The sequence below is a fragment of the Humulus lupulus genome, chromosome 8 (assembly GCF_963169125.1).
Source record: "Humulus lupulus chromosome 8, drHumLupu1.1, whole genome shotgun sequence".
Classification (NCBI taxonomy): Eukaryota; Viridiplantae; Streptophyta; class Magnoliopsida; order Rosales; family Cannabaceae; genus Humulus; species Humulus lupulus.
Window position 1 is genome coordinate 16,100,667 of NC_084800.1, and position 26,561 is coordinate 16,127,227.

The 26,561-nt window shown below is 29.0% G+C and overlaps 1 protein-coding gene across 4 annotated transcripts in view; it reads right to left on the bottom strand.

Annotated features, from left to right (window-relative positions):
• Positions 1–24,500, bottom strand: part of LOC133794792 (probable LRR receptor-like serine/threonine-protein kinase At1g53430) — a 51,466-nt gene extending 26,966 nt beyond the window's left edge. For 2 of the 4 annotated variants that reach the window (XM_062232200.1, XM_062232197.1), the window contains exons 1-11: positions 24,340–24,500; positions 22,382–22,529; positions 17,572–17,643; positions 17,356–17,427; positions 17,140–17,208; positions 16,143–16,283; positions 14,612–14,671; positions 14,210–14,260; positions 4,056–4,127; positions 2,753–2,824; positions 2,587–2,658 (exon numbers count right to left, since the gene is read on the bottom strand). In XM_062232200.1, coding sequence (XP_062088184.1) covers positions 2,587–2,658; positions 2,753–2,824; positions 4,056–4,127; positions 14,210–14,260; positions 14,612–14,671; positions 16,143–16,283; positions 17,140–17,208; positions 17,356–17,427; positions 17,572–17,643; positions 22,382–22,529; positions 24,340–24,439 — 929 coding nt within the window. In that variant the 5' untranslated portion in view covers positions 24,440–24,500. The remainder of the gene's footprint in view (positions 1–2,586; positions 2,659–2,752; positions 2,825–4,055; positions 4,128–14,209; positions 14,261–14,611; positions 14,672–16,142; positions 16,284–17,139; positions 17,209–17,355; positions 17,428–17,571; positions 17,644–22,381; positions 22,530–24,339) is intronic. The other 2 variants (XM_062232198.1, XM_062232199.1) reach the window with 2 other exon arrangements.
• Positions 24,501–26,561: the final 2,061 nt, after the last annotated feature.

Here is a 26,561-nt window from a genome sequence, read left to right on the forward strand (position 1 = left end):
ATTAATCGCGATCCCAGGCTCGCGTCTCCGTGAGGGATCTCTACGCCCATTCAGATGATTCCTAAGATCCGGATTTGTCTGATCTCCCTTTCCCCTGCTCTGATTCAGATGATTGCGCAGGTCGGGATGGCTCTTGTGATTTCCAGTATTTTTACGATCCCGGTCGTGTTTACTGACAGACCTAGTTTCTCCGGACTCATCACTGGTGAAACTCATCGATCGGTCATTTCGTGGTGGATCATTTCTACGTCGCCTTGTCTCTGCAGTGCGAGATCGGGACGTCTGACTTCTCTCGGATGGCGCGCCTTTCTGCCCCTGGAACGTCTCCCTGTCCCCCTGTCTTTCCCCTGTACGCCCTTGATCCTGATCTCGACCAGGTTGAGCGTTCCTGCGGGGAGGTGAAGGATATCTTATGGGAGACGGAGGAAACCGTATAGGTGACGGTGGTTGCCGTCCTTGCCTCGGCCTGGAGGGTCCAGAATTTGCCCGAGATGGGCTAGTTGCGTTCGTTGCACTACCAGGAACCTGAGTCCGAGCCTCGGCAGGAGCTCGGTTGTTCTCAGTTCCTGCAGGCACTTCCACAGGTGGATTAGGCGGGACCCGAGCTCGGGTACTCCTCTGAGGCCTAGAAGGAGCAGATGGCTCTGTTGGTGTTGGAGGTTGTGCTGGCCTCCTTGTGGTAGCATTTTTTCGTGGACGCCCACGGGGCCTCCGGGGAGGAACGTGCACGTCCCTTGGAGGAGGGACTTGGTCTTCGCGCGGAAGCGGGGGCTGAGCCACTTGCGCCTCCGCGGCTATCCTAGTCAACTCCTCGTTACGTTTGTTGGCATCTGCCAGCAGTTGTTTCAGCTGCCGATTCTCCAATTCTACAATATGGACATAACGCTCAGGGTTATAATACATGTCCTCATCCCTTGGTTGTGGAGGTGGTCCCCGGGAATCAGAGGACCCACTCCTTTCTTCAGCGTCCGGGTTCTCCATTGGTTGTTTTCCAGGACGCCTTGGGTAATTTTCTTCAGGAGTGTTCTGATTGTTTGCAGCCATGAATCTCTCTGGGATGGATGCTTGAGGCTCTCAATGAAAGCACCAAACTGTTGACGCCGTTTTTCGTCAACAGATAAAAGAAGAGAGCACGTAAACAATTAAAGACAATGGCTAAAAGAAACAAACGAATCAGACACACGGTTTTTACGTGGTTCAACAGTTAAATCTGCCTAGTCCAGGAGTCTCTGTTATTAAACTCAAGATTATCTCTGAAAATTCTTTAAGCATGAATTCTTCAGAGTTTTCTTTTAAGGATCAGAATCTCGGTCCTTTACAATGGTGCATGACTTCTCTATTTATAGAGAAGGATGCAGAATACTATCCCACATATTTTGGGTAGTTACTCTTTTGTGAATAAAAATAAATGGCTTTAAATGCCAACAATCAGATATAAAAGGAAACGTTCCCCAAAGATCAGGAAACGCATAACTGACTAAATAATATCCCATGATTCTTGGGGATTTACATCAATAAATGAGGATTACATCCCATATCTGCAATACTTGTAGATATTCAAGGTGATCATAGCGTATCTCCAAGGCTTCAGCATCTAAGGTTTCACGTCATTGTGCGAGCCACTGACATCTCCCGAGCTAACATTGCTTTCGAGATAGCATATCGAGCTCGAGATCCCTGCTCCGAAGTTGTTCCTGAAGATGAGGGGCTCTCAAAGCTATCCTTCGAGATCGAGATCATTTCGAGGTCACCATATTCGAGGTCTGTATCATACTTTGCAGGCTCCGATTTACAATCGTAGAGCATACCCTAACCCTCACGAGACCATTTAATGCGAACTCAGCTTTCGAGGTCATATTTGCCATGGCTCGAAATCTGGGTATAACATATATATATAAAATAGTATAAATATATTAAATAAAAAATTAAACTAAAATATTATTTATAATTTTTTTTAAAATATGATAATTTTTTTAAACATAAATAATAATTTTATAATAAAAATTAAGATTATGTATTATATATTATTATAATAATATTTAAATTTATATTGATATAAGTATTAAATATTTAGTTTTGTATTAAATATTATTATATAATATTTGAATTCATATTAATATAGTTAGTAAAAAAATAGGATTATATATTATTATAATGATGATATTTTATAATATTTAAATTTATATTAATATAGTTATAAAATATTTAGTCTTGTATTATATATTAGTAAAATAATGATATTTTATAACATATGAATTTGAATTTATATTAATATAGTTATTATATATGTAGCCTTATATTAAATATTATTATAATTATGATATTTTATAATATTTAAATTTATATTAATATATATATAATTGATAAATATTTATTTTTAATTTAATTTTAAAAGTATATTCTCTTAAATATTTAGAATATTATGTCAAAATTAACGTAATAAACCGTTAAAACTAAAAATTTCTATTATCTACACACTTATTATATAGAAGAGGTAAGTAGAGGGAGATTTTTTCTCATTTAATTTAAACCTATTTGATTAAATAATAAAAAAAAATATAGTAGGGAATAAAATAAGTTACTTACAATGAGGACAGATTTACAAGTTGGCCGAAGCTGGACGGAAACTCGCCAGTAAAATAATTGGATTGCAACGTGCTGCAAAAACAAATTACTTTAATTTGCTTATTGATTATTATATATATATATATATATTAATTTGTGAATTAATTATGTTCTTCTACAAACTTACAGTTCTGTAAGTTCAGTCAAATTTCCAAGTTCAGGTGGAAGAGAACCACTCAGCTGATTTTCGCTCAAATATCTTCAAAATAAAGGACCAACCGCAAAGCGAGAGAGGTTTATTATGAATGCATGTGTTTATTTGTTATAAAATATATCCTTATAATTAGTAAATATCATGAACCTTTATTACATACATGTATATTTGCGTACAAGCGTTATGACAAATACTAAATTGTGCAAAATTATTACTATACATGCAGCAATTTCATAGTTAGTATTATTATTATTATTATTAATATTATTATTATTATTATTATTATTATTATTATTATTATTATTATGCAACAATACATGAAAATATATCTTTACAATCTATATATAGTACATATATATAAATTTTATACAAATTTATCTTTACAAATATTTTACGTATATTCAAAGATCGAGTACTATAAATCTGTAAAAAAATTGTTCTATATGTGTATACATATATATTGGGAAATTTGATAATATATGTGTGTGCATGTATATATATATATATCTTGTTATTTACAAGATTTTCATTTATATATAAAGTAATACTTTTTTTTTCAATATAGAAATGTTAAATTCCTAGTTTTTATGCATTCAATATTATTTTATTTGTAGAATAAATCTTAAAAGTTATCATAATTTATAAATATTCTACTTAATAATTAATGCAGCATATTTTTTTATTCGACAAACTTAATATAAATATCAGTACAATATTTAATATCATTTTAAAATATCATTTTTAAATATAAATAATATTATAATAGTAACGAAATATTTATTTGATATTTAAAAAATTTCTTATTAACTTAAATAATTTAATGACATTTTAAAAAATGATTAAATATATAAAGACGGGTGACATTTCAAATGCCACACCACTTTTATGAACACGTCTATATTTGATATTTATGACAAATGTTACTAATAATTGCATTAAATTATATAATAGTAACATTATGAAATGTGTGTTTTTTGTTGTGGTTTTGGTCTTTAGGTTTTCTTGGATTGAATTATGCTGTTTAATTTGTTTCTTAGTTTTTTAAATGCGAAGATACATTTGGCTTTAAATTATATTCGTATATATATATATATATATGGGGTAGTTCGACATTAAAAGGAAAAAGGAAAAGGCATTTATAATTGATAATCCGTTGATATATACAAAAAGAACATGCATGCATATATATATATATTATATATATTTATAGAGAGAGAGAGAGTATCAAACTTAAATAAAAAATAAGCTACTTAATTATAGTGTTCTAGTGACTTACAGTTTTGTAAGATACTTTAGGTCTCCTAAACCCTTCGGTATGGTCCCCGTCAGCAGATTGTTTTGGAGAGAACTGAATTCGATCATAATACTCATATTAATTGAAGGAATGATATACATAATTCAAATAATAATTTTTTTGGTTGGAAGTAATAATATCATCATAAGAAAATTATTTTATCTAAATTGGTGCTGTACATACAATCATTAATTCTTTACCCGGTCTTTTAGTACGAGAGAATAGTATGAAATAAACACTAACTTAGAATAAAAACAATAATTTAATATATATATATATATATTCTATTTTGTCGAATGCAATAATATCCTTATCTAATCATGCTCGCAAAAAATACGTCTCTGAACAATTAATATATCTATAATTAATAAATAAGAATATTGTATATAATTAACTATACAATATAATCAGTGCATCAAATACATAAAAATAATATATCGACAGACTTAGATTATATATTTCATATGGACATGATCACATATTTAATAGAAAATTTTATATCAAATATATAATTATCCATATGATCATCATATATCCGTATTCGTTGATAAATTATTTTATACGTCAAATTGATATAATGGCTATACAATAGTAAACTAATGATTAATATCATTTTATTTCTTATATAATTTAAGTTAATACTTATTTTGATCACTAATTAAAGAAATTACTCAGTAAATGGCGTGATTTGAATTTGATTAATTTTAGTTTAATTTACGGGTAGTTTACATTTATATTAGAATATAAAGTATTTTCAAAAATACCTTCAACCAAATTATTTACACATATATTGATGCCAGATTAGCACCATATACCGAAATCTAAAATAATCACTATACAAGAATTGGAAAAAATCTCGAAATCTGCTTCTTGAAATTTTTTATTTTTATGGGTTTTCTAAAACCTACATTTTGGTTGCTTATGATGCTAAAAAAACTAAAAAATTTCACTTCAAGATAATATTATCTCATATACATTTTGTTTACCTATTTTAATTACTCACACCATTAAAACTATGATTTCATTTATATGTTATATTGTGTTGTCTTGTTATTTAAGATACATTTATGTTACTTTTTTCGTAACAACTTTTACGTTATCTTTAAACCTATTTAAGAAACTAATGTGTTACAATAAAGTATATAAGAGCTCACCAATGCTATATAGCTTATTACTAAAGTTAGCATAGTGAGTTTTATTAGTAATGTAATTGATTTTATGATGTTTAAAATACCATTTGGTTAACTTATAAGTTTTTTTAGAAACCTATCAAAATTGTTTTATAAAATGAGTTTATATTCGAATACTATCTGGTAAAGATATAAATATTGCTGGTCTCTCTATTGGAAGCCCAATACAAATGATTAGAACATAAAAAATACACTAATTTGAGCCCACTAGGCCAGCCCAAACCAGATCTGTCATGCGAAAAACTGGAGCTTTGGTTTGGGCATCTCGAGTTACGAGGCAGATTCAGAGGACAAGATCGGTCAGAGTAGTGGCAGCGCAGGTCTAAACCAACGACGTCAATCCCGAGGTAGCCTTTTCTGCAGGTGAAGCGTGGGGACAACCCCCACGCTTCATGGGACGAAGTCAGGGTCACGGATGCTTTATCTTGCCAACCTCGGAGAACCGACCCGAGTTCGTTTACCCACGTCCCTCTCCTTTCGTCAAGGTCCCGTACCGTTTACTAAGGGCCTGGATCATTTACCAGCAGCCCGGACCGTTTACTAGGCTCCGGGATCAATTACTTCGATCTCGACTGTCATCCGGAAGCCACGCTCATACCATCTCCCGTTTGACCGTCCCGGACGACACTTCCCGGATGTCCTTTGGGCCTTATCTAGACTTGGGGTGCCAACATCTATTTTACTCTTTGCCAAACGGGCCGGGTCGGGGCCCAAACTCATTCGGGCAGCCCGAGGGTTCAAAGCGTGCACCCGGGCGCCCGGAAGGAAACGGGGATAACAGTTATCAAACTATAAAAGAAACTAAAATGTAGCTTTTGATTCTGGTTTGCTTCACCGAAAATGGCTAAAAAATTTATGATTCCCACATATCAAAATGATCACTTTGAAAAGTAGATCATAGTGATACCATTTTTGAGCCCAACCAACCAGCAGTGTAGTCGAAAAATTATTTTAAAGTAAAGGAAAAGAGAGAGAAATAAGAGTTTTTTAAAAAAAGAAAAGAAAATTGGTGGCTCAATAATATATTCCTTTCATTTTTCCTCTATGATGTTTACGGAGTTGGGTTCTTTTGGGGTTACACTACAAAAAAAACGTTCTATACCGAGAACATTTTACCGAGTACAAGTTCTCGGTATAGATCATTTAGACACCCGCCTTCTTTACGCGGTTTTTTTCATTTTAGTTTGTGTACCGAGGACCTTATACCGAGAACATATTCTCGGTATAGGGTCTTTACCGAGAACGTGTACTCGGTATAGATAATTTAGACTCCCGCCTTTTTTACGCGGTTATTTCTTTTTAGTTTGTGTACCGAGGACCCTATACCGAGAACATGTTCTCGGTATAGGGTCTTTATAATCTTCATCTTCCCCAAACAGAGAGCTCATTCTCTCTGAAACTGAAAAATCAGAGCTCCGTTTTCTCCGCCCCCCTTTTCTATTTTTCTGGATTTCGGCCCCCACAAGCTTTGGTTTTGGTCAAAGCTTCCCTTCCAAAGAAGATTTAAGTGGCTATAAGGTCTATTAAGGTAATTATTTACATATATTTCAGTTTTTTTTTTGTATAAATTTTTCAATTTTTTTTTTCAGTTTTGGTCTTTTATAATGAGATTTTTGTGGTATTATTTTCAGGTTTTGCATTGTTTACCAGCGGTTTTAGAGGTATTTCACATTTTTTTTGTAATTTTTTGGTTTTATTTATATTTTTTGCATAAATATATTTAGGGTTTTATTTATAATTTGTTTAATATTGTTAATATATTGTTATTTGTTATATTATATATATAATTTCTGATTATGTAATTAAAATAGGTAAGAATAATAATTTGTGATGAAAATTAGTTAAAAATTTAGTGATATCCAATTTAGAGGAAATAATATATTGTGTAGTATTTTAGTAAAATACATATATAGTTTTAGGATTTAGTTAGTTTAATCATATGATAAATAATTAATTTATTAGTATGAAAATTTATTAATTTAATAATTTATTTTTTAGGTATATAATTTGACTTTTAGTTATAAAAATATGTTTATATGAAAATTTAATATTTGATTGTTTGTTTTTTAGATTGGGTTAAATAATTTTAGTTTTAGATTATTAGATTTGGTTAATAAATTTTGATTATTATAGTGAGTTTTGTTTATTTAATTTGAATTTTGTTGTTGTTGTTAATTTTTTTATTCTTAGTGTTGATGAATATTGATGCTTTGTTTTTGTTGTTAATTTTTAGTAGAATTATGATATTTTAAATAGAAAATTGAATAATTAATAAAATTTAGAGTAATAATTATAAATTATATAGTCATTTACAATGTATTTGTATTGCTTTGTGTATGTTCTGCGACTGGATATTTTTTTATGTGTTATTTGTAGGTTTTTAAATTTAGAGATATATGAAAATACAGTCGTTATGCTGCCCAATTTTTTTTAGAATTAAAAATACTCAATAAAATTTATAATTTAAGAAATAGTGAATTGATAAGTTGTATAATATATTTTTAATCATGATTAAATCAAATTAACAATAACATTATGCAACCAAATTTTAATAAAAATAAACATTAATCCTGAAATTTTATTTAAATAAGTAATAAATCTTAAAGTAATTCTAGATTTATTCATTTTATATATATATATTTATGAAATTGTATAATGATATTTTGTAATTTTTGTTTGAAGGTTGGGTATTCGGTTTTTGTTGGACTAAAGAGATTGCTAGCAAGATATTGAAGGCATTGGTAAGTTTTTTTTAATTTTTCTGTATTTTTTTAATTTTTTTTCAATTTTTTGAATAATTTATGTTTTTTTATATAAATAATATAATATTAATTTTAATAAAAATCTGAAATTATTATATTAGATAGAATGTATTTATTTTTAGGTTTTCAAAATAAGTATTAGTAAAAATGATATTAGGAATTAGAAAATTGTTATATGATTAATTAGTATTTTTTTTTAAATAAATTCTATGTTGTTTTGGTGAATTTTATGTATATTAAACATATTAGTAAACATATTTAATATTTTTATAGAATTGTAAAATTTAGAGATATTGTGAATATTAGTAGAAGTACTCAATAAAATTTCTAATTTAATAAATAGTGAATTGATAAGTAAAATAATATATTTTAAAATTAACATTAACATTATGCAACTAAATTTTAATAAAAATAAACATTAATTAAATAATTTAAGTAATAAGTCTCAGATTCTAAAGTAAATAAATAAATTTTAAACAAATCTTAGAAATTTTGTTTAAATTAATCAAACTATTCAATAAAGCATAAGTAAAATATGTAATTTAATAAATACTAAATTAATATGTAAAAAAATAATATGTGTTAGTTCTGATTAAATAAAATTAACAAATATATTATTAGAAAACCATTATTAAAATTAAAAAAATTAAATTTAATATTTGTTAGTTTTAATCATTATTAAAATTAAAATTAAAAAAAATATGTTTTTAATAATATTTGTTAGTTGTTTTTAATTTTTCTGTATTTTTTTTAATTTTTTTTTCAATTTTTGAATAATTTTTTTTTTATATAAATAATATATTTTAAAATTAACATTAACATTATGCAACTAAATTTTAATAAAAATAAAAATTAATTAAATAATTTAAGTAATAATTAAATCCTAAAGTAATTAAATAAATTTTAAACAAATCTTAGAAATTTTATTTAAATTAATAAAACTATTCAATAAAGCATAAGTAAAATATGTAATTTAATAAATACTAAACTAATATGTCAAATTTAAATAATTTTAATAATATTTACACTGAAATATATTATAGTTAGATATCATAAAACAACATAATTAACTTCAAAGAGCATAAGACATTAAAAAAATATATTTAATTATATTTGCTTTTTTCTTTGGTAATAAGAAATTATTACCAAAGATATAATAGTGTTATTATCACCTAGTGATAATATTATATTTTTTTAGTGTTCATCACAAGAAGCCTTAGACCCGTTTAGAGAGGGTGAGTCATTGAAGACTCTTACATTTGCCTGTCTCTGAATTAGGACACACACAAATTGATTGTAAGTTTGATGATTGTGCATGAGAGAAACTAATTTCATGTTGAGTTTATTAATTCCGGGACCTCATTCGCCAAGAAAAGATTTTGATGTTTTCTTAAGACCATTGATTGATGCGTTAAAAGAATTATGGGTGACTGGTGTACAAACTCGAGATGCAGTCGATGGCAGTTTCTTCTGGATGGACTGCCCAAGGTTATCATGCTTGCTCTACTTGCAATGTGGCAACACCATCTATTCGTTTACAAAAGAAGGTTGCTTTTTATGGTCATAGACATTTTTTACCAATCAAACATGCCATTAGAAGGGACAAGAAGACATATGGTGTCGTTGAAAAAAGATTACCACCAAAGCCATTAACCATGCAAGAAATGTTCACACAAATGAGTTTTATACCTGATTCTCTTCCTGGTAAGCATGTCAGTTATGGCGGCCAAAAAAGAAAGCGTACAAAAGAGCAAGTTGGTTGGCGGAAAAAAAGTATATTTTTTGAGCTCCCATATTGGGCCAACATAATGTTGCGACACAATCTAGATGTTATGCATGTTGAGAAAAATGTGTGCGACAGTTTAGTAGGCACAATAGTTGGGCTGGAGAATAAGACCAAAGACACAGTTAGTGCCAGAGTAGACTTGGAGAAGATGAAGATGAGACCAGAGTTACAGCTGAGGAAGTTGAATGGTCGGATACAAAAGCCTGCGGCCAAATTCACTTTCACTGTTGAAGATCGCCAAAAGTTTTGTCGATTTCTTAAATCAGTGAAGTTTCCAGATGGTTTTGGATCTAACCTAAGGAAAAATGTGATTGATAATGACAATAAGATAACTGGTTTGAAATCGCATGATTGTCACATCATTATGCAACGCCTTTTGCCAGTTGGTGTGCATGCATTCCTAGAGAAATCAATGAGTACAACTATTATTGAGTTATGCACTTTCTTCAAGCTCATTTGTGCGAGAACTCTAAAAGTCTAAGATTTAGAAAAAGTCAAAACTTCAATTGTTGAGATTGTTTGCAAGTTAGAGAATATTTTCCCACCTGCTTTTTTCGATATCATGGTCCATCTACTAATACATTTACCGGAAGAAGCAATACTTGGAGGACCGGTTCACATGAGGTGGATGTATCCTTTTGAAAGGTATATGAAAAAATTGAAGAATTATGTCCGTAACAAAGCACGTCCAGATGGGTCAATAGCATAAGGATATGTGGTTGATGAGGCATTAACATTTTGCTCCATGTACTTGAAAGGTGTTGAGACAAAGTTCAATCGTCCAGACCAAAATGTAGATGTTGGTCCATCACTTAAAAAGATATCGGTCTTTCGATCTCAGGGTCGTCCAATTGGTAAGAAATCATTGACAATTTTGGAAGATGAAGTGAAGAAAATAGCGGATTGGTATATTCTAAACAACTGCAATGAGATCTTGCCATATCTTCGGTAAGTAATTAAAGTAGTTCATCATTTCATTGCATGTTTATTATAACACTTATTAGTAGCTCTTAAATTAGTTGTTTTTGTTTTTTGCAGAGAGCATAGGGAAATTCTACAGACTAGAGGTGTTGAAAACCTAGACCAATTACATAGAGAGGAATTTCCTAATTGGTTTTATAATAAGATTTATCATCTTCGACAAACAGGATCCTTGGAAGTAGATGAAGAATTAATCTCTTTAGCAAACGGTTCTTCAACTCGTGTTGCGTCGTACCCTGGGTGTGTTGTAAATGGAGTAAGATTTTTGTGTTATGACAGGGACAAGAATCGCAAAACTCAAAATAGTGGAGTCTCTGTAGCGGGTGTCGAAAATAGTACTTATTACAGCCAGTTGGAAGAAGTTTTAGTGATGTCTTATCTTTCTGGTTGTTCTGTTGTATTATTTAAGTGCAAATGGTTTGACACTAATCGGTCTTCAGGATTAAAGTTTGAGCAAAACATAACGAGTATCAAAACCAGTTCGGAGGCCTTCAAAGATGATAAACTTATCTTAGCAACTCAGGCTAACCAAGTTTTCTACATTGAAGACCTTAAAAATAAATCTCATTGGAAAGTCGTCCAAGAAGTGCATCACAGAAATGTGTGGGACATCCCACTAGTTGAAGAACAAGCGGAGGATGTAGAAGTAGATGTTATGCACGACACTAGTTCCTCTAATTTCCAATTATTCGTTGATCTTGGACCGTTGCCACAAATTAGCTTTGAACGTACGGGGGGCTCCATTACAATTTGTTGAGATAGATAATGTTGCAATTGAGGAGGAGAGGGAGGAGGAAATGGAAGAAGAAGAGGAGGAGGAGGAAGAGGAAGTGGAGGAGGAGGAGGAGGTTGAATATGAAGATGATGAAGAGGAAGATGAACACATAGAAACCGATGATGATAGTGAAGATTATTGTAGTGATAATTAAGTGGTAATTTTATAATATGTTGAAGTAATTATTTTTAACAATAAATAATTTTATATTGTCATTTTTAACTGATAAATGTAATTTTAATATCGATTAATTTGACAGATATGGCTGATGTTATTGCTCAATCTCACGGGGGTGATGGTTGAGGATGCGATCCTCCACGTGGACCGTCAGATATCCCAGCTGATTGTGAACGAGGTAATACTTTACACATTGATATACTCCTTAAAATTTAACAATTAATCCATATTAATTTTAAAATATTGAATTTGCATACAATAGCGCCTCCAAGTAAACGTGGACGCCATAAAGGATTGAACACGCGGGAAAAGATGGAACAGTTGGGGCGTCCTCTCCCTCTCGAGTGGGATGTGCGGGGGAGAACATATAAAGAGATCGGAGAGTACAACTCAAATTTCTCAAGAGAGCTCGGATTACTTGTTCGACAGTATACAGATCCGGACTGTCCTCAATGGTCAAAAGTATCAAATGCCTCGAAAGAAAGAATACTTGCACATTTGGAAGTAAGTAGTTTATGTATTTTTATGTTAATTCTCATTTTATGTTATATATCATATTTACTAATAAATGTTTGTAAATTAGGATGATTTGTTTGATATTGGGCGTACTAGATATGGAGAAGGGCATATGCCTGGGATCTTGAGAGACATTGATACTTCGTGTGCTAAAAAGTATTCTGACTGGAAGTACGATATTAAAGAGCATTTAACGATTAATGTGCCACAAAATCGTTATGGTGGTTGCACGGATACGCAGTGGCAAAAAACAATTGAATTTTTCCGACGCCCAGAAATTACGGTATTAATTTCTTGCTAAACTTAACTATCTTAATTAAATATATTACTAACGATAACTTTTTGCAGAAACGTTCTGTGGTCAACAAGGAAAATAGAAGGAAACTGAAAGAGCTTAGCTATGGAGGTTCTCAGTCAATCCCAGCCCTACGCTATAAAAATGTTAGTTAATTAATTATTTTTTAGTTTATTTTTCTTATTTACGTTTAATTATTAATTTTATAAAAATATATGTACGTGACAGCGCAATTTAGAGACTATGCAACTTGAGTCCATCCCGGATAGCTGGATGGATACTCACCATAAATCAGGCACGGGGTGGGTGACAGAGATAGCCAAAAATACTTGGGTACGTTAAGTTTTTTTAAAATTTTTAATTGTTTCAAAATTTTAATTACATTATACATTGTATCACACGAGGAATTGCGTGCATACCGCGACACACAGCAGACACAGGCAACTGATACTGAGAGTTCCACACCAGTTTCGAGTGCGCCTGAAGATGAAGACATATATTTGGTACAAACTGTCTTCGGAAAACGACGGGGCCACTAGAAAGGATATGGACGTATCCTTAACATAAGGGACCGAACTCCATTTGATTTTCGTCCTTCACAAACTAGAGATTAAGAGTTGTCTGAGATGAGAGAGCGTCTTCGACAGTTAGAGGAGCATGTCCGGACTCATTGTATCACCCCGGGATCTCAATCTGCCCCACCACCACCCGATGATCCCGATGTTGGAGCACTGACTCAGTAGGACTTATGTATGAATTTTATTACAATTGACTATTACATTATCATGTTTAAGACAATTCTTTATTTTGATTCAGCGAACATACTCTTATGTTTTTATTTATATCTTTAATATAAGTGTTTTAATTTTATTCTATTTTTTTATATTTAATTCAAAATAAATAAATAAATAAGGGAATAACAAATATAAAAAAAAATTGGGGAAAAGTCTATACCGAGGACATTGTCCTCGGTATATTCCACTAAGATGTCGGTATATACCAGTACGATGACAAATTGGGGGTGGTTGTACCGATGACTTTTGTCACTTTCTACTGAGGACATTGTCCTCGGTAAAATGTATACCGAGAACATTTTTAATGTCGTCGGTATAAGTTTTGTTTTACCGACGCGGATGTACCGATAACTTTCTACCGACGACATTGTCTCGGTAGATGTTACACCGAGGACATTTGGGGTTATACCGAGGACATTTGTTCTCGGTATAGACCCTGTTTTTTGTAGTGTTAGTTGAGAGATTTTATTAATTCCATCTCTACTACAACATGAGAGTTTCTTCTCATCTAGCTCCTCGCAAAGTAAGGAAGAGGAGAGACAGGGTGGCTGACGCAGGAGAGAGGGAGGGAGAGATAAATTTAACTATTTTTTAAATGGGTATAGAAAAATATCAGTACATGTGTAAATGAAATTGTACCATAATTTTTGTAAATAAAATGAGATTTTGGTTATGTAATGTAATTTTTCCTTAATTTAGAAGATTCCTATTATTCCAATTTTATGGGTAAAATAGTAATTGTCTATTAATATATATACTTTTCTCCGCTTAAGATATAAACATGTTAAATGATGTAGAAAAAATATTGTTTGGGGGCAAGTAAGTGTTTAATAATGATCAATAATATTATACACACTCACATGGTGAAGTCGTCACAGTCAGCGTTCGGCTTGGCCTTTTCGAAATCATCGCTGTCATGCAATAAGTTAATTAGGGCCATTTTCATAAATGAGTATTTATAAGTGCACTTAAAATATATACTCAAATATTATACATAGTAATATAATACTATTTTGTTTAAATAGTAAAGTCTCAATTTATTAAATGTGATTGATCATGCTAAACTATTACATTACTATGTGTAATATTTATGTACATATTTATTATTATTCTTCTTAATTAATTCTCGAAAAATTCCTACCTAATTTTCAAATTAATTTATATTCAAAGCATGTATATTATATATAGATGAATCGATAAAATAAAAATCCAACGAATAAAAACAATATGCACCCCATATATAATATCACAAAAATACTTACAATGTTATATTGCCTAAGTTTTCTGGTATGGATCCATTAAGATTATTGCTTGAAAGATCCCTGGAACAGTATACACAAATTAAAAACTTTGCCATGATATGGTAAAGCATAGCGAATATCAAAATGCTTAACTATCATATTCCTTTCAATATATATAAATATATAAGACAATTTTTATGTAGAAGCTTTACTTTAAGTTCTATCGGTGAAGTTCTTCAGTGTTCTCAATTCGTGAACAGTTTTCGACAAATTTTTTTTATGACCGTATATCTTTTAGTTGTTTAGAGAATCTTGCAAATTTTCAAATAATTTACAATATCTAAAACTAGGTTCAAACATGTTGCTTTCCACGCAAAAAAAATTAGCCATACGTGCAACAATATGGTTGAACTTAGTTTTTGGTACTGTATACTATTCAGAATTTTCTGAAAATTTGCAGGATGCTCTAAATAGCTACAATATACAAGGTTATAAAAAAAATCGCATTGAAAACTGTTCACGGGTTGAGAATACTGACAACCTTACCGATATGACTTAAAGTAAAACTCCTATATGAGAATTGTCCTAAATATATATAAATATATATATATTTATATAACTTGACAATTTTTAAAGGAACTTTAACTATGTTTGAGTTTCCACATTATTGATATATTTAAGTCTATTTTCTTTAGAAGTATAATTTTTATAATAAAATACTCAATTTTTGAAAGGAACAATTTTCAAATTTCTTTGCTCACTTTAGCTATATATGTATATATACTAATTACAAGCAACGTACAATATACACGTTTGCTTAGTTTTATTTATAAAATTTATTAATTATTTTTATTAAATTTATATTAATATCATATAAATTTTAAATAAATATCTTATTTTAATTAAATAATTTATTTATTTTTGTTTAATTTATGTTTGTTCTAGTTTTTGAATTTGAGAGTGATAACAAGAGATTATATATTATATGTTTAATGTAATATTAAATATCATACGTGGATTTTAAATTTAAGTTTCTTGCTAGTTTTTAAAAAATATAATTTGTTGCTAATTAACAGTAGATTATATTATATGTTTAATATGATATTATTCTAATAAGTGAGCTTAAGTTTAATTAAATTTTATTTAAGTTATAAAAAATATAATTTTATTATTTTTAAATAATTATTATTGTAAAATATCTCTAAAATATTCTATTTTAATTTGTTTAATTATTTATTATTTTTAAATAATTATCATGGTAAAATATCTCAAAAATATTATATTTTAATTTGTTTAATTATTTATTATTTTTAAATAATTATCATTATAAAATATCTCAAAAATATCTTTTTTTAATTATTTATTTTATTTGATTTAAGTTTAAGTGTTTAGAAACTACTGTTAAATATAAGAATATTCTGTTAAAATTAACATTAAAAAAATAAAAAAATATTTAAAACCAAAAATTTTCATTATCTACGCACTTGAGATATATAAATTAATCAAGAAGCCTACCCAATATCAATAGAAAGAAAGAAAAAAAAGAACGTACAAAGTGAAAGATGGGCAGTCTATCGTATACGGGCCACCAAGACATTCGCCTCTCGAATACCGGCCACCAAGACATTCGCCTCTCGTATACGGGCCACCAGCTTTAACTGGCCTGCCTATTGTCTTGGATGATCCTCTCCTTCTATATAATAACAATAGATTTTTATTTTTTATTTAAAAAAAAAACACATAATAAATTATCATGTTTCTAAAGAACGAAAGTCATTTTAAATTACATTTCATCATTGTTATTTAGTTGATATTAATTTTGGCTTCTCACAGCCATATCTCACCTTTTAATATTAAGTGATATAACATGTACACAAGTTTATTCACATTTTTCATGACAATTTAATTGCTCACCAAAATTGAGTTATCATAAATAACACCATGAATGCTAGAGATTATATTGACAGAAATTTTATCAAACATAGAATTAAGAGATTTTATGGTAATAATTATGGGGTTTTTATTTTTGAAAAACAAGAAAATCATTTTTTTCTCCTACAAATATGGTATTGTAATAAGGAAATCGACATATATATATGACTGAGAATATCTAACTTTTTTAATTTTATAAAGATGGGATTATAAAACAAATTAATGTATATGAGTGGTAGAAGACTTTATTACTACATTATCTCAATTTTATTTATTTATTTATTCATATGTAGACAATATAATTATATAACTTTATATTTTTATTTTATTTTAGTTCATTTATAAAATTATTTTAAAAAAAACATATTAAATTAAGAGTTATATGTGCACACAAATTACATACAAACTTTAAATTCCCCATATCGTTTGGAGTTTTAGTTAATTGAGTATTTGAAAGACGTCTACTTGTTCTATTTGAAGGACTACGCGGAGCCCTATTATATATTTTCATAAAGTAAAAATCAAATATTAATCTCCAAATCATCATACTTTCAAGCAGTAGATACGATCAACGTTGAAGAGTATACTTAATGAAAAATAACATGAGCGCTACTTACTTAAATTGAGCCTTTAAATTCCCCAGGCTAACCGGTATTTCTCCTGTCAATTGATTATTTGAAAGATCCCTGATAATGTACATGTAGTGTTCATAAATTACAAATCACACTACTTAATATGTGATTAGGTTTTAGTGCATTTACAGATTGTAATTAATAATAATTAGAGTTAGAAATATAACCCAAAATATTATATGAATGATTAAATATACTCACAGATAATAGAGCCAACGCATATTCCCCAAAGAATCTGGGATTATATCGTGAACTTTGTTGCCACCCAAATTGCTGTTAATGTGATATCACATTATATATATATATATGTATATTCATATCCATATTCATACAGATAGTGAAAATGGGTTAATTAACTTCCATAAATATATAATGAAGAGGAATAAGGCATATAAAATTAGATGCTAGAATTATTACAGCTCTGTCAGATACGTAAGTTTTGCCACTTCTGGTGAGAGAAATCCCCTTAGGCCCCTGTTGCCCCATGAGCTGCATATATATGCCACGTCAAGAATAATAGTGATATTAAATTTATACATATTTTATATTTATTTAAAAGGATTTTTTTTTACGAAAATAATAATTTAAAAGAGAAAATTTATTTATTTAGTACTTGTGTTTTTGCAAAGTATCATTTTGATATTTTCTTTTTTCAATAACGTTTATATGATACCATGTATTTTAAAATCATACATATTTAGTACCCTAAACTTTGATTTGATATATAAAAGTTTACAAATATGACTAAACTATCATCAATTATATGTAATTAAGTAATTAAATTAATAAAATTTTATAAATTAAATTTGAGTTTATGGTACTTAATATGTATAATTTTAAAATATAGGATGTCAAATATGTACAATTTTAAAATATAAAGTATTAAATGAGTATTATAAACACATAATACCAAAATGATATTTTATAAAAATATAGAGTACCAACCTGCCCTTTAAAAGATGATATACTATAAATTAAGAATCTTATACATTGTAGGCTGAAAAAAAAAGCATAGGGTGGGCGGCTGCATTGGTGAAAAAAATATATAAAATATTTTTAAAAAATATATATTTCAATTAATTAATGTATATATTTGTAGGATAATTCTCTTATAGGAACTTCAATTTAAGTCTTATTGGCGGAGCTTTCAGTATTCTCGACCTTTGAATAGTTTTCGGTGCGATTTTTTTTATGACCGTGTATATTGTAGCTATTTAGATCATCATCGCGATTTTTAGAAAATTCTGAATAGTTTACAGTACCAAAAACTAGGTTCAAATATGTTGTTGCACCCGTGACTAATTTTTTTTTATAGGAATGGAAAACAACATGTTTGAACTTAGTTTTTAGTACTGCAAACTATTCGGAATTTTCTGAAAATTTAGAGGATGCTCTAAACAACTACAATATATACGATCATAAAAAAATCGCACTGAAAACTATTACAAGTCAAGAACACTGAATAGTCACGCCAGTAGAGCTTAAAGTGAAACTCCTATAAGAGAATTCTCCTTATATTTGTATATGAAACTAATATTTAACGATTAAGATTTTGGTATAATGGTCAAGTTTTTTTTTTTATAAATCATAAAAACAACGGTTCAAATCTCAAAAAATGTATTTTCTTTTTATTTAAAAATATAATTTTTTTGTTAAAATTTCATTATATTGTGTATATTTTTATTATTTAGTATCAATTTAAATAGTTTTATATTTGGAATTAGCACAATAAAATAAGTTAAAAATTGATTTTTTTGTTAAAATTATATTTTATTGTGTATTTTTTTTATTATCTAGTATCAATTTAAATGATTTGATATTCAATATTTATATATGTGGTAATTAAAGTTTGTTTGAATTTCTTAATAATTTCTTTTACTTATTATATTATTTAAAAAAAAAAACAAATTCGGCCCCGTTAAAGTTGAATCACAGTCCACCACTGACTGTTACAACTAACATATTAAACTAATTATGGTAAATAAGCTAATTATTCCTAATACTAAAGTGTACAAGTTTTTTACATTCATTTTGGACGGTACATCTTTGAACTGAGTGAGAAAATAAAGCTTTTGTAAGTCTGCAAATGTTAATTTTGGAGGACACATGAGTCTGCTTCAAGCAGCGATTTTGAACCTTCCCTCGAACAATATAGCAGTCGGTGTCCACATGTTTAGTTCGCTCTGGAAGAAAGGTATTTTTGATATATGGTGGCAGCAGAGTTATCTCACAAGAGAAGAGTTGGTCTTGTGTGTGAGAAATGCCAAAGTTTTTTAGAAGTGCAAGGGGCCATGTGATTTCACAAGTGGCATTAGCCATTGCTTTGTATTGAAGAAACAGATTATCTAGCGAGAGACAGTATTGGCCTAGAAAACACAATAACCAACCTTCGTGTATCAATACATGTTCCCCAATCGGCATGTGATAATTTTTTTGGTTGGAGGTTCTCGACATTAAAGTTGGATTTGACAAAAGCTAGCTTTAAGATGTGTCTGATTATTCGAGTGAAAGAAAAGGCCTTGACGAGGTGTACATTTGAGCTACTGGATGATTCTTTAGGCATTTGAGGAAAGACAATCTTCGCATGGATAGACATTGACTCAGGCGATTGAAAACAATTAATGTGATCTCAAGTCTAATGATGCGTTCATCCTAACACAAAATTAAAATTTTTAATTAATTTTTTAGCTTAGAATAACTCGGAAAATACATACTCGATCTAAAATTTCAGTTTTTTTAATTAATGAGAAGGGATTAAAATGATTTTTTTTTTAAAAAGGGCCTCTTAGCAATATGAAGATTCTAGACACATACTCTATTTCTCTCTCTTCTCTACCAGACACCATTCCTTTCCCCATTCTCTTTCTTCTTCTTCCAACCGCACGACAACCACCACCAACCTCCACAATCGGCTCCGGCAACTCACACACACTTCACCAATCCATTCATCGTCGACAAGTGAACCCAGCCCCGGAGTTCCTTTGTTCTACGCTCCATTCTCCTCCACAAAACCAAGCTTGAAAAGCTTTGTTTTCGCCAGGTTTTTCCGGCCATATTCTAACGCCTTTCAAGACCCCACTCGGCTAAGCACAGTACAAGCGTGATCCTTGTCATAGATCTATCTTTTCCACCCAAAGGACGCTGTAAAACTCATCGGAAAAGTGGGTGGTGATCCACCGGAACATACCCCAGAAACCATGGGTTTAGAGTTATTCTACGATCAAACTAGTGGTCTTTAGCTCCTGCCAACCTCAACATCGTGTAGATCGACCCAAGAGCTTCACATTGGTGGGTTCGACTCTCACCACTACTGCGACTCACCTGGAACCGCCACCACCACTGACGGTATACCCAAAGTGAGTTCTATGTAGTTTTAGGTGTAAAAGTTGATATTATATATTATTATGGAATTGTTTTGGCATTTTGAATTCGTATCTAACCTTAGAAACTCATTTGGGCAGCGGTGTTAGAATTCATTTGAGGAACAGAAATCAACGTTACCTTTAAGAGCTTCCAAATTGATTGGAATATTAGGATTGCATATGTACAAAGTAGGAGTTGTTGAAACTTGTTTTCTAGTAGTTAAAAAATTTTATATTAAATTCATTATTGGGTATTTTGCAATGTTATTTATAGGCTTAAAATCTTTTGGGATGATGAAATTACAGCTGTTGTCAAAAATATATTTTTATAAATATGAATTTATAAAGCGATTTTTATGGTTTATTAATAAGGATATACATGGTTAGGAAAATAAAAGATTTCATTAGACTTTGTACTCCTTCGGGACTGTCATTGATATATATTTATATATATATATATATATGATTACGAGGAGTGGCTTTCCGGCCCCACTCTTTCTACTTATTGTCGAGTCACTGCGCAGGGTATATTTTGTTGTATCGGGGACTGCGCCTAGTTATTTTATGATTTATAATTTGGGCACAAGGTTATGACTATTTGACGGGTCAATATTTTGGTTCTTTATTTGAGCAAATCATTTGTCTTATAATAAATATTGGTTTTCGCTAAAGATACTAAGTTGAAAGTTTATTTGAGACGAAAAGACAAGATTCTTACTGAGCTTTTCAGCTCACTCTTTTATTTCTTCCCATTTGAGGAGATATATTTTTTCCCGAGTAGGAGGCTAACTGAAAGATTGAAGATAACTTTAGTATTGACTTAAGCCTTAGATTTTAGTTATTGTTTTCTCCTAATGTAAAAGGTGATATTTGAAGTTGGAATTGTAAGACAACTGGTTTGTATTAGTTTATGCCAACATTTTGAGATTATTGACAAGGAATCATGGATGAAATTTTCTATGAATTATTTTATACCTATATCTAAATCTATATGCTTAATATGTCGTCACATAATTGTGGGAATTTAAAATGAACTCATTATAAGTTTTGATTAAGTTTAAGTACTCGTACCTTTCTTATTTTTATTTTTAGTTAGTTATCCTAAGATTATATATATATATATATGATTGATCTTAATATTTTAAGCAAAGTGTAAAATTATAAATAATCAATTAATATTATTATTATCACTATTTCTTAAATATTTTCCTTATTTTGATTCTTTGGTTAAGAAGTTTAGGAGAATTCCTCACTAACCCATATAAATGGATAAAATTGTTGTTTAGTCACTATCTAGGGCCCGAGTTTAGAAATGTATACAAACTATTTTATAACATGCTTATAACCTATAGATAACGATATTACATTCTCATAATCAATTATTTCAAGAACTCCTTCCTCCTTAATCGTTGGGAACTTTTGAAGAAAAAGAAAAGAACCCTAAACTATTGAGCTTGATAGTTTTTGAATGTCATTCGAAATATTTATTTAAATCTATTTGTGATTTAAATTTTTGTATGATGATAGAGAGAGAGAATTTGAAATACTAGTTCTTCTTTTGTTTTAAGTATCAAATTAGACTCTCTTTTTTTTGTAATTACAATTCCTAATTGTTTATGTTTTTGTACTTAAATTCTTAATGTAAAGTTTTTAATATTTTGAAATACATTAATATAAGTTGTTTAGAAAAATCTTATCTTTTAATGGAAACTAATGCCAAGTTGTTTATTTTTTTAAAATAAATAGAAGTGGAAAACAAAATAGAATAAAATAATATTTCTTACTAGTGGACAATTTTATATTATTTATTTTTTAATTAATTTTAAAAAAAATAAAATAAAAGGAAACATCCTATAGATACATACAGTCTCTCGATATGGCACGTGTTGGTGATGGAGTTGCAAATGCATCCAATGCCATAATCCGGATAAAGGCCCCCGCTATCATTGCAGGTTTTATTGCTTATGCTTATAGGGAGCACCAAATTCTGTGCTACAGTGTTGAAAGCAGATACTGGGAAAAAATAAATTCAACGTAGAGTTAGACAAGTCCTTTGGGATATATATTGATTTTAATATTTTTTGGTCATCTTTATTTTCTTCCAAAGAAAAGTGTATAATAATAATAACAACTCATTAGTCTACCAAATTATTTAAAAGTACATCAAGTCGATGTACCAAGAGTATATATCATTGCAAGTTAATTATTATATGAACTTGATTTGTGATATATATCAGCTTGATTTTTTGTTTCTTTTTCTTAGATATTAGATATATTGTGTAATTAAAATAAAAATATTATGCTTATACTAAAAATAAATTTGATCAAAAATTGTGTTAAGAATATGTTTTTATAATGATTTATTCAAGAGTTATATGATGCAAAATGTGTATTTATTATAAAAATATAATATTGTAAACTTTTTATTTTTCAAATGTATGTCAATTTTAAATATAGTTAGTATTTCTCATTAATTGGAAACAACATTAATTATAGCAAAAAAAAATTAAATTCGAAATTAATATAGAAAAAAAATATTTATATGTTAGTGACTTACTATAATAAGTCACTATATTGTCAAATCATCATAATTATTAGTACTCATTTATGGATAGCAACCGTTAAAAAATATTCTTTATATATATATATAAAGTATATAATAGTACTGAATAATAAGTTACTTTTTCTTTCATCTTAAACTGAACTTACCACATGTTATTTGACATTTCATTGTGAGTTTAGTGATTGCTCTGATTGTTCGTTAAATCATCACGTTAGTGTATGGGCTGCTTTTGAAAGCCTATTATTTTTTTATAGATTTTTTAAAAAATGACTATTTTCAATATTTTTATAAATTTTTTTTTAGTTTTCTGAATTTTTTTTCAACAATACAGTTTTTTATTACAAAAATATGGTCTCCCAAAAAAATATTCCTCATACTTAATATATACTTAACAACAACTATACATCAGAAATTTCCATTAAAATATACTTACTTTCAAACTTTCTCAAACTTCTCAAGTTCATACATAATTAGTAGTGTGTGTATTTGAAGAAAACTTACTCAAGGTAACTTTAAATAAAACAACAAAAAGCATATAAAGAAAGAAATATGCACATAAATTTGCTGTATTTAATGGAAGCATCGATGCTTTAGAGCAGTCCAGAACCATTACTTCTGTTTAGTTTTATTTTTAAAAAAAAAAAAAAAACTCAAATACACAAGTGAACAGCATCAAAATACAAACACAAAAACAACAACAAGACTGAGAATTACAACAGCAAGAAAATAAGAAAAATCTTAAGCAAATTTTAAGCACTTTCCACAAACTGTATGCATGTTTGACATTGATACTAAAATAATGTTTTTTTTTCTTTGAAAACAAATAATTATTTGTCGTGTTTTCAAAAAACAATTTCTTAAGTTTACAAAACAGAGCATTTGGAGAGCAACAGAATGTTGCAAGTGTTTTTTTAAACAATTTCTGAGAAGAAAGTTTAAAAAACAGAGCATTTGGATTTTGGAGAACAACAGAATGTTTTAAGTGTTTTTTTAAACAATTCTTTTGTCCATTTTTTATCAACTGGTTCGGTCGATTTATTATATAAAATAAAAAAACTCAAATGTTCAACTGGTTCAGCGAAGATATCTTAAAAAAAAAAATCATAACGATATCGGTCGGTTGGTCATTAACCAAGAGATTTTATGATTAAATGGTCTAGCATTTTCTTATATTGTATTCTATTAAAATAAATAAATATATTTATATCTATTCATATTAGATTATTTTATCCAAAATATATATATTGTGAGTATACGTACCCTCTTCATCAGGCAAGAGTTGAGCCTGTGCCGTCTGAATGGAACCAAATTGGAAGAAGAGGAGGAAGTAAAGGAGAAGTAGAATACGATCACTACTCATGATTTTGCTCTCTTCTCTTAATTAAACATAAACATAAACATATATATACTCGTGCTCAATGGAATGAATTATTAATTATATATATTGAGAAGGAGCCGTGCATTATTTGGTTCAATAATTTATATGTATTTTGTCCCCACAACAAAGAACGTGATTGTTCCCCATGATCTTTTGACTAGCATCGCACTATATGAGAATCTCGATGTAATAATTTAATTTCTTTCCATAATTAAAATTACCGATTTTATTAAACATTAATGCTAAAAGCATTTAAGTTGCCCCACACCACATTTTTATAAAGCCAAACATTATTTATTATAATTCCACCACTAGTGGTAGACTAGACACCTCAACCACACATAAACTATTATTTCATATCAAATTTAAAGTGATTTAAAAAAAAAATCACAAATATTCGAGAGAAACCGTTTTTTGAAAGAAGTTCAGAGGTGAATGTAATAACACAAATTTGTTTTGAAGATTGTTCATAAAAATTCTTGGAGTTCAAATTAAGATGGGGAAAAAATTCTACAATTATAGTTTTTCTTTCAAATTTAATATTTTTAAAATAGGATATAGGAACTAAATTGCAGTATTTAATTTAAAAAATAAGAAACTATATGCTAAAAAAATTTAAAATAATAATAATTTAAATGATAGTATTAGTATAAATTTGAAACATGTTCTATTTACCTGTAATAAGAACACATAAAAAGCTGGAATGGACAACAATTATTGAATTGAAATAAAACTGATAAATGAAAAGTGAATAAAGCGGCTTTGAATAAATTCCAAACTCTCTCTCATTGGGATCACTCTTTGTCGGCAACTAGGGCGAATGGACAAAGAGAACACGATAAAATTAAAATATCATTGATGCTTGAGCAACAAAAAATAGTAATTTCAGTTTTTCTTTCTTACTTTTAGTATAATTTAATTTTTTTAGCAATTATATCTTCATTTAGTTAATATTAGTATATTTTTTAAGGTTTCAAACGGGTGATATGACATTTAAAAAAATTATTAGCCTTTTTAATATTGACATTTAGCCTCTTTTTTTTAATGAATATATAAATAACATCTTATTTAAAAATATATATTTGCTTATTAAATTTGAAATCTAAAATGGATACAATTTAATAACTATAATTATTTTATATATTTAACTAATTGTTACTTAAGTTATTTAAAATAAAAATATAAAAAATATTAATAAGTTATTGGTATCATCATGCTGTAAAAAGCAGCAGGATCTTTTTAGGATCATAAATTAAAGATAAGGTCAGGTCCACCAACATGATTGGAAAGGAATTTATATATATATATATATATTATATTTATAGGATTCTTCCGTTGTTCGGGCGTTCCGTGGGAGAGGAGACTGATAAAAATTGAAAAAAAAAAATTAATTTTTTTTTTTAAATTAACACACACACGTGAGGGAGGCTGCTGTAAATAAAATATAGGGTGTATAACTTTTTTTTACATGCCGTTTAAATTGACACACATGTTGCGTTGTGCTTCGTGACAGACCCAAATCGGGCTGCTCATTTTTCTTATTTTGGCATAAATTTGGTTTCACTTTTATGCTTATTATAATATTGCCAAAAAAATATAAGGAGGTGGAATTGAACCCGGCCTCTATTTTAAGAATCAATGAAATCACCACTAATTTATATACATTGTTTTGTTTAAATTATAATTTGAGATATTCTATATATTCTTCAATAATATTTTATACAAAATTATAATAAAGATAATTTATTAGAATTCGAATACCTACTAATAGATGCTAAAAATTTTAACTCACAAATTTTAAAATAAAATAATATAATTATAAATATTGAGAAAAATAATAAATTTTTATTATCATTTTAATTTATAAATAATTAATAAATAAAAATTTATTATCATTATTAATGTTAAAATATCAAATTTTTTACTGTGTCATATTTTTGGACTAGTTTGCAACTAGTAATACAAATAAGTCTATGTTATATATAGGGATAAAATAAAGGCATGAATACCTTAGACATATTTAAACACAAATAACATTATTCAAATCTTTTCTTCACAAAGCCTAAAGTGATTTTGTGCTACAGTACTTATCACGTACAAGACA